Genomic DNA, 10196 nt, shown 5'->3' with positions numbered 1-10196 from the left:
GGGGTTTTTTTTTTTTTTTTTTTTTTTTTTTGTTTAAGTACAGGTATCTTTCTGTTAGGGGACTAAATACCTGCTGGGAAGTAAAAATTATCTTTTGGTTAAATCAGACATTATGCTTTTGTTTAAAATTAAGACGAGGGCTAAACAGGAATTAAAAGGTAGCTAAAGAAAATCACTAGATGCACATTCTGCCTTGACTGCCAAAAATGCACTTTTATTTCTTCTTTTAAGACTAAAATTAGACTGACCAAGTCAACTTGCCTCAAAGGCTTCCCAGGCCTGCTTGCCTTGTAGATTTCCAGCTGCCGAACAAAAGTTAGTTCTGCATCATATAATACAACATATCTTGGTTCTACTTCATGCAGTACCCGAGTGAGCGCATAGGGATCACTGCAGCCCTGCAACGGGTGAATAATTGTGAGCGGGTTCTTGAAAATACCGTAGTAACAGTCTGAGGGTAAGTTCATAGGGAAGTCTTCAGGAATGGTCTCTTCAATACTGCTTTCCTGGCTACTGCTTAATTCTTTGTTATCTTCCACCTCTAACTCCTCTCTCTTTTCCTCCTCAGTTTTCCCCATCATTTGGATGATAGTCCGGTCTTGCTGCTTCTTGTGTTTATTTTGTTTTGAAGAAGCGGTGAGTTTGGCTTTTTTGGCTTGAGGCCCTGTGTCTGGTCTGGAATTTCCTTTGGACTTGACGGCTTTTCTGTCCTTAATCCACACTTCTCCAGCTTTCTCATCCTTTCCAAAGGTTTTGTTATACAGTCTTGTTAAAAAAGCTTCTGCTCCAGCAATAATATACTCCCTGAGCTGTGCACAAGCTCGGTCATCACTGGCACAAATAAGCACTTGCCCTGCAGTCAAGAAACAATATCATATTTATAATCTGTTATGCTGTACTACTTCTTATCCAGCTACAAGACATCTCTTGAGCAAATTGTTTTTAATTGTTAGAAGCATGCCTGCCTTTACATTTGGTTGTCACAGTTGCTCTGGACTTTCAGGGAGTCTAAATTGCATGTTTAATCAAACAAGATTAGAGAAGGTTAATGAAAGTTCAGCATTCCTTATTCTTACACCATCTAAATTAGTGAGGTTTTCCTTTTGACCATCTGAAACAAGGCAGATATAGCATGTATTGAAACATACTCGGACAACTACTTTTTTTTTTTTTTTTGAAAACATGGAATAAGAGAGAGCTTAATTTAGACCATTCTAATTTTCAGCCTTTGTCAGCTGTGTTAAAGAGTCTAAAAAAATATGTTTTACACAGTTTTACTGACATTTGTGGGCCTTGAATAACAATTCTCCACAAGCTGACTCAGATAAACTCCTACAACGCTAGGTGAGAAAGCCAGTTCTTACCCAGAGTCAGAACACTGTGGGTGGGAGAAAAGAGCACTTTTTTACCCTTACTATTTCCTAAAATAAAACTTGGTGAAATTTAAGGGGATGAAAAGCCCTAAAATAGGAAAGGCAGCAAAGCAGTTAGTTAGAAACACACTTGCCTTCTACCCTCTACCCCATTTAGGTGCACCTCCTGGAGAAGCAAATTTTCAGGTGTGTGAGAAGAATGTGTAAGATGGAAAGGGCGTAAGACAAAACTATTTTTTTTTTTTAACCTGAACTTGAGAAATGAGTGAATGGTACCTTGATTATTATAAATTTCCACATTATTAGTTTTATTAGTTTTGAGACTAAGGTATCAGGACAATATTGAAATGTAAGTTGTTTTTTTTTTTTTTTTTTAATACAGGTTCTATGCAATATTGAACAGTATTGCATAGTAACCAACAGCATTTCTCTTTTAGAACAAGAACTAAATAGGAGTTTATGTAAAACTATTTAGTTTTACATAGTTTATGTATATAAACTCCTTGTCTTAAGTCCACAAATTACTAAATTTAAAACTAGCTCTTTAATAAAACTGCAGTAAAGAGTTAGGCTGCTTCCCTCAAAAAGTCAAGTAGACGTAAAAACTAGCTGTACTGTGAAAACTTACATCATTTAGTAGTCTCTCACCTGGACCACCAAGGTCTTCACTGTTCTTATTCTCATTTTCAATCTCTTTCAGTACTTCTCTCAAAGCTTCCCATTTTGGGTTACTTTCTAGAACCAATTCCCTTTTCAGTTCTGAAACAAAATAAGATTGAGCACAGCAGCTCTTACAGCCAAAATATCCTTCAGAGCTTTAAATTAGTAGTTAGATGTCAATAGCGTGATAGTTGTTGGCAAATACGATATTCAACAGCCTACATACACAACTTGGTATGCTGATGGGTTGGAGAGCACTCTCACAGAAACATTTAAAAATGGGGATAAGCGCTTCACTGAAGCACAAAGTTAAAATATTCACTCATTCTTCAATTCTGAAACTCCTGAATATATATATTTTTTTTTAATAAAAGCAACAGCAGCTTCCTACCTGTTCACATAAAATAAAAACGATCAAGCTAAACAGCAATGCAATTCAAGAACAATTCCATAAAAGCTCTCCCAATGATCAGCTGAGCAAGCTTAGAAGAACCCGTTACTTCTTCGTGACTCTGTTTTATGTTGTTTATTACATGCTTTTTGAACTAAGATTATGTCTCAACTTATTCCAGCTAACAGATTGAGATCTTGAGCTGTGTAAGATCATGTAGGGAACCATAGCACAAGTAATATATGCAGAGCATTTGAAATCGTGACAGTCAAAATTAGGAATGGCCAGTACCATTTTCCTTCTTTACATCACTTTTTTCAGATACTTTGCCTTTCTGATTCAGTTTCTCATCTGCAATGCGATAAACTCTAGCCCGAGCATTTACAAACATTGAAGTACTGGAGTCAAGAAACAGCCAACCTACAGAGGAAAAGAAAGCAGGAGTAATTTGACATTTGCAATGTGTATGTGTTTCAACCCTTCCCAGTAAAAGCCCCAAATTTCTCATCTGGAATACCTGTGCTACCTGCTTGCTATATAATTACTAGCTTAATGAAAGACAGAAATGCGATGCAAATCTCACACTGTTAAGTAACAGCAGTTAAGTGGGAAGATGAAAGCATTATCTGTCAATAAAAACCTACGTCCTTATGGCTGGTTATATAAAACCTAATTAGATACCTTCATATGTTTGGGAATGTTAATTAAAAATATCAACATTTCACTGTTTCATGCATTAACTTGTATGGTTATTCAGTGTTTACCTGAATTCTCACCAAAAGCTTTTTCACTTGCTTTCAGTGACTCCAGAAGATTAAGGAAAGTGACACAATCATACTGAGTTAGATACAGTAGCAAAGTACGTAGTATCTTCAAATCCTGGACCAAAGATTTTGTCTTAGCTCCAAGCTGATGCCAGAGAGGATCTAAGTAGTGACGTATCGTCTAGAAATATAAATTGGAAAGCTCAGGATGTCAAATATATAGTATACTAATCAAGGTAAGAATGCACTTTTTTTCCTTTACAGGGGATGCCACTAGTTTCCCAAAGTTATTAAACATACATAATTGAAGATGTGATGGTGAGATATTTGTTTTGATAAGTAATCATTTTTTGCAAAGTTAATATAAACGCCTTTATGTAAAACATTTCAGCAATTAGCAGATGTATATCATTTAACGCTTTCAGTACATATTTTCTTTTCCATATAATATTAAAATATGGGTAAAATAAAATAAAAACCCCCTTATTTTAGTGGTACTGGCCTGTGTCTTTAGTATCTAGTATCCTTTACTTAGGTAAAGTAAAAAACATTATAATGTTATTTAATTTTCAAAATAAGGTGAGTACCACACAGATATGCAACCTACAGAGCGTAAGAAAAAACCCCTCCAAATATTTAAAGTACAGAAGGCCTCACATCAAGATTAAATCACAGGTAACAAATAGCTGTGTTTCACTACGATGGTTGAAGTTTATGATTTTACCCTACAGAAAGCATATGTATGCCAAACATTGCAGATCTGCCAAAAATAACAATGCACACACAATTAATGACAAATATAATCATTAAAAGATAACATGCAAATGCATGCATCTGTTGTATGTATTATATACAGTGCAGCTTCTAATAGAGAAAATAAAAAATACAAGCAGGAAATTCAAGAGGAAAAAATGGGGCGGGGGGAAGTAACTGCATACTTATCTCTAAAGTATTTTGAGCTGAAATTGCAGCCATCTTTATAATGACAGTAATATAATAATAATAAACAACCAACCATGAATCAGGATGTTCTTACTGTAGGGACTTTGGAAATGAAGGAAGAACGATAATACCAATACACCAAAACCCCTACTGGCAACTATAACATCAGCATTACAGATTAACAGTTTCTCTCCTTGTACCAGTAATAAACACGTCATGGGAGAATACTCAGTTGCTGCTGGTTATTTATTTTACAAATAATATTTTTGTTTGCATGGCGGACAGTTTGAAGATCTACATCCCTTTAGTTAGACACAGCAAAACAATCAAAATGGTTACCTTGTCAAAAGGTTTACCAATAGCATTTTCTAAAGATAGATCTTCTACTTCAAGAGCTGGATTATAACGTTTGAGTTCTCTCAGACATGCGTTCAAGATGTCCAGGATTGAAGTCTGGATAGCAAGCATAGCAGGGGTCATTGACACATGTATTTCCACCACTTCAGGTTTATGCTTCTCTAAAAATGAGTTCACTGCTATATGAAATCTAAGAGGAAAACAGCTTATTAAGATTTACATGGATGGTTTGCTTGACCTACAACTATTCAAAAGTTTGTATAAACTACAATTGTTTTAAACATAAACAAGTAAGTTAATTGCAAAAAATCAGTTTCTACAGATGTGAAGACTGCAATCTTATGAATAGCCTCAGAAAACCATCTATTCCACAGTTATGACTGTAGTCATTCTAGTCATGCGAGCCTATAGTGCTGGTGAATGATCCACAGAAGATTCCTGCACTAGATTCTACATCATTATTACACATAACAACTATTAAAGTAAAAACAGAAAATGTCATAAGGGAGAAACCGGTACGGGTTCATAAATCCTTTGGAATCACATGGATCCACTAGCAGATTCTGTGACATTCCTAGCTTGTGATTATAAGCAGCAGGTCCTTGTTAGAACACTGCCCTTATAGCCAATCCGGCTGTACAGGTATATAGATGCTAGCTGATTTTTACTAACAGAATGAGGCTCAGAGAACGCTATGTCTGCTGACCTCTGAAACTCAATGGGCATGTCCCTTACTGCTGCACCCCCAGGTCTTTTCATGGTTCAGAAGCCAAGGAAGAAAATTTAGAGAGCTTCTGTTCAACCTTTCCTATCCTAGTTATGTCCATTTCTACTTCTTTGCGATTCTGAAAGAAAGACTGTTAAAGAGTTTACAATGCAAAGCAACAGTACATTAAGATGGAGTGAAACACATTCTAGACTGGACTAAAAGAACAAATGGGCAGACCTCCTGCCCAAGGCAAGAGCATTGAATGGGTAACCAGCTAAAGTGCCCAGTTCCATTTGTGGCTCTGCTCCTGAAAGAGTTAATGCATGTCACAAACTTGGCAATTTGGTTTCTATCAGTCATCAAGAAATATTCTTCATACACAACATACATGTAAAAGAAGATTAAAAAAATCTGACATGTAGAAAGAGATCCATGGACTTTCATCACAGTTGGAAACAAATACCTCTATGAATGGCATAACTGAGAGACTGTATTCCTGTTACCTCATGGCTTAAATAATCTGTTTAGTAAGGGAAGTTTTTCGTAAGCTGTTAAGAATGTCACTTTCTGCTGTGATTTCTATTGGCTAAAAGGACAGCTATACCATAAAGTTCAGGCCCTTATAGATTTAATTTGGGTCTATTTTCAAAAATACTTACAGAAATTTAGCATCTTCTGTCAAAAACTGAATTAAATTTGTTTGCGAATACAAGAGGGAACACAGATTAGCAGTGTGACTGCATACACCTCATTTTCTTAAGAACCTGTTGTGACATCCTTCATCTTTTTTTTTTTTTTTTAAGTTTAACTCTCCAATGAAGCAAAGAGGTGCCTTACCTTGGCCACAGATAAAGTTTCCTGACAAAAAGATTTCTCATCACTCTTTCCACGTGGCAAAAGCCAGTGTTAAATGCAACCGCATTATCTGTAAAAGCTTTAATGAAGCCTTGCTTGTTCTTCTGGCGATAAAGTCGCAAGATAAATGCTTCCTGACAGGACTCAATGATTCTGTGCGCTTTGTATACCAAAATGCCTGGCAAAATAAAAGGTTTTCAAGTTACAAAAAAGTAAAGAAAGGTCCAATTTTGTATAGATTTTTCCTCAAAACCGTCCTGTTCTTTTAATGTTTTTTTCTTAAATAAAGTACAATAGGACTTTAAATCTTCTAAAGTGATGGTTGAACAAACTTTCTGGGGTTCAAACCAAGCGGTTCCTCAGTTTCAGTACCATGGAATCCCCAAATAACAGAACTGGGTTAATGATGCATCTTTAGTAAAAAAAAAAAGCTTGTGCTTGAGTGGCAGGACTTACTAGCTTCGAAAATTCTTTACTCCTAAGGCAAAACTTGAGCCTTTTAAAAGGAGTAAAAGCAAATTCAAGACATAATGCACTATTACAACAAAGCAAGTTTGATATGTTCAAGATTGTGACATTTGAATTATTTTGTTAGAGAAGTTCTGGAATTACAGACTTGTCAAGTATGTTTCATTGGTAACAGTTCAAGTGTTTACATAATCAAAGAACTTCTGAAAACATTTATTTTGCTTTTCCCCCGTTCACATACTCATATTCACACTTCGGGACAGAAAGTACCACCAACTGTATGAGTACACCACCAATTTTCTTCCTGGCTATAGGTGTATTAGGAAAAAAAGATTTATCGTGCACATTTTAGTACAGAGAAGCGAAACAATAGTTTAACTACATTAAGCGTTTGAGGTGAATGTTTCTGGGATTTATACTTCTCTCAGCCAAGACCTGTTAAAACCAAGGCTTATTTCTTCCTCACACTTAATTGTGTTAAATAGCACATAACATTTTTTCACTCTCCCCCTAGTGAAGTGAGGCTATGTGGTACTTTTATCTGTTCACAGCTTCCAGTGGAATAATAAATGCCTTTCTAAAATGGAAGCAAAGGGCATCCAACATCACAGGTTTTACCTTGTACCTACATAAGCTGACAAACTTACAGTGCATTTAATTTCTGTAACAAGTTTCTTCAACTCAGCACCCAGCCATAGATTTTAATACGCCTTTGCTTTGTAAATGGAAAAGCATCTATAAGAAAAAGACTTCCGTATATAACTGCTAGCTATTCATGATCAAGTCATAGAATAATCTACTAAAAGGTATTTTTCTATCTAGATATTCTTACATCTCTCCTATGAAGCAAATTTCTGAGGACATAATAACGATCGTACTCATTTCTGAACAACTTCCAGTTTGTCAAGATGTGACTCTGAAAGGACATTACAGGAGACACAGAATTTGTAACAGGCCAGTAAGACTATGTCTTTATCATAGTACCTTCCTACTTTTAGTCAATATTTCTCTGCTTATGAAGTGAGTTCATACTGCTGTGTAAAGCCTTGGTAGAAACAACTTGTCACTGTTTACTACACCAACCTGCATGAGTTTTACTACGCTATTAAGTACATCATTTATATTTGGCCAAAACCACCAGGAATAATTCTTCTTTACTGCAGTGATAATTTCTTATCTTCAATTTAGCTGAATTCATGAGTTCATCAAATGTGAATTCACATGTGATTCTACACTGATTTTATAAACAACATTTATAACACCTAGAAACACTTCACTGATTTTTTTTGCAATGTTAACTCCTCAAGAAACACTATCACAAGTTTTTGTCGTACAATTTCACACACAGATAATACACGTTTCCAACGGAACCACGTGTTACCGAAGTTTTAAATGAAGCAGCAAGTCTATCAAAGCTGTTGTCACACTGACCTCTAGTGGCAATGCAAAACCTGTAACAACTCTGTGTCATTCTAGGACAGGACTATTTTTTAAATCTTTAGTGTATTTCTTCTTTTCATACTGACAAAGTCCAAAGGTGTGTGTTATTTCTTTTTGTTTTTTTCTTCTTTGGTAGGGCAGAAAAGTAGAGAGGAAAGAGTCAAGGGGAAGAAGAGAAATTGAAGTAGATTGCCCAGAAAAAATGTGTTCACTTTTTTTTTAACCTAGAAATATCAGAATTGACAAATCTGGCATCCTTTGGCTCTAGCATAAAACTGTTCAAAATGTTTTACAGATTAGAGCTTGTCATACATTGACTAAAAAGGAAGGGGATACAGCTTCTGAAGCAGAAACTTACATTCTTCCAAGCATTCAATATTCAGTTATGTTTAGCCATTAAAATGTTAACATTTAGGTAAAAGTAAAATATTCTTATATCCCTGGCTCTTAGATATCTATTTTACTAGCTCTCCAGGCTGTAACAGGGCTTCCAGCTCAGACAAGAACATAAAAATAACAGTGGTTGGGGAAGAAGGGGAACAGAACATGAGAGGAAAAAGGTAACTGTAACATCCTTCATGTATAACTTCTATACAACAACAAAAAAGGTCACAAGCTAGTCCCAAAATCTTTACAATGATAATAACAGCATTACTTCATAATACTGCTATTTATACAGTGTCCAAGGTGTGTCAAGACAAAGATTAGTAAGGTATTGCTATTTTTTGATGTGAAGAGTCATCAGAAGTAGTTTGCTAATGCAAAAAATAGGTAGTGTGCATGGTTGATAAAACATAACATCTAAAATCAGTTTTAATCATAGGCCAGTGTTCCATAGACCAGAGGACACTATTTCACCAAGTGCAATCAATTATTCTTCTTTGAAAGCCAGTCTGAATTTTATGTTTCTTATGTCAATGGTATAGTTTAACTGCCGATTTGTTTTCCAGCCACTTATTGATATCAGAAAGCCATACAAATGCATGATCCAGTATCTAAAAATAATGTGGATGTTTTCAAATTGTATGATTAAATAAGGCAAACAAGTTTGGAGCAAAGAAAACCATTAAAAAGAAAAAAGAACGAACTACACATTTGCTCCTTTTACCTCAGTCTTTGTGGAAAAAAAGGAAAAAAATTCAAAAGGAATTCAACCTCAACACCGGTTAGTAGAACTCTCTGTATAGAATTAAGTTTTATGTATTTTCAAACAGAACAGTCTTACCTTTATTTCATTACACTCTTACCGGTAATGAGGTTTGCAGGAATTCTGTCAGTAAGGAAATCTACCACAAGGATTCGACTTGTTGCAAAGATGACTCCTCCTTGTGTGTAAAATTCATATCGAGTATTATTTGTAATTTCATTGGTAACACGCCGAGGAAGATGAACAACTCCATCTGACCTCAGCTGATCAATAAAATACTCCTAAACCAAATACAATAAAAACACAAGACATCATTGTGGTAACTGATGAAATGGATGCAAAAAACCCTTAACTATACATACTCTGTTAATTTTGAGGAGCTGTCCAAAACAAATTAAAAGGATGATAGTATAACATACTACCTAAGAAAGTCAGAATTATTATGGTTTTTTTCTTCTCAGGTATACTTTGTTCCGTTTCAAACTCATCCAGGTGATTTAAAAATTTATGTATTTTCAGTAGTAGCTAGACAATACTTAAGCAAATACAAGCAACTGACACTCAAAGGAGCTTACATTCTCTTATGTTTTAATAGCTCTTTTTCAGAGAATAGGCAATTTTAATACTGACTTAAGAACAGATAATTGGGAAGAGATCGTCTTTCAGTCCACTCACCTGCTATCAAAGACAACTACATCAGGTAGGTCATATATGTCAAAGCTTAATCTTACAAACTACAGCTGTGATATTTATTCACCTACGGTCACTACAAAAAATCCCCAGAACATCAGCTCCCGGATGGTGGGAGATCTCCCTGGTTCCAGGGAAAACAGAGCGGCATTTTTTGTACAAATAGGGACAAATCTTTCAAGAAGTTTCACCCCTTTCCGCTCATTGGCTGCTTACAGATTTCTGCTGTTTACAAGTTATGTGTTTAAGTTTGTTCTAGCTCGTTATTATTATTCGGACTTCATCGTGCTGCACGAGTGGAAATTCGGACCTCGATTCGATCCTGAACGCTTCTGGTCTGACAACATCTCCCCAGTAATTGCAAAGGCCGGGGCACAGCGCCCAGGCACGCACGCCGCGC

General features: G+C 35.7%; 1 protein-coding gene across 1 annotated transcript in view; it reads right to left on the bottom strand.

Moving 5' to 3' along the window:
• Nucleotides 1-10143, bottom strand: part of ERCC4 (ERCC excision repair 4, endonuclease catalytic subunit) — an 18123-nt gene extending 7980 nt beyond the window's left edge. The window contains exons 1-9 of the mRNA XM_019472662.1: nt 10107-10143; nt 9868-9920; nt 9207-9387; nt 6034-6229; nt 4470-4677; nt 3189-3369; nt 2716-2844; nt 2022-2132; nt 262-853 (exon numbers count right to left, since the gene is read on the bottom strand). Coding sequence (XP_019328207.1) covers nt 262-853; nt 2022-2132; nt 2716-2844; nt 3189-3369; nt 4470-4677; nt 6034-6229; nt 9207-9387; nt 9868-9920; nt 10107-10143 — 1688 coding nt within the window. The remainder of the gene's footprint in view (nt 1-261; nt 854-2021; nt 2133-2715; nt 2845-3188; nt 3370-4469; nt 4678-6033; nt 6230-9206; nt 9388-9867; nt 9921-10106) is intronic.
• Nucleotides 10144-10196: the final 53 nt, after the last annotated feature.

The sequence above is a fragment of the Aptenodytes forsteri genome, unplaced genomic scaffold, assembly GCF_000699145.1.
Source record: "Aptenodytes forsteri isolate BGI_AS27 unplaced genomic scaffold, ASM69914v1 Scaffold84, whole genome shotgun sequence".
Classification (NCBI taxonomy): Eukaryota; Metazoa; Chordata; class Aves; order Sphenisciformes; family Spheniscidae; genus Aptenodytes; species Aptenodytes forsteri.
The sequence above is the reverse complement of the archived record's forward strand: the minus strand, read 5'-3'. Positions and strand labels throughout refer to the sequence as shown.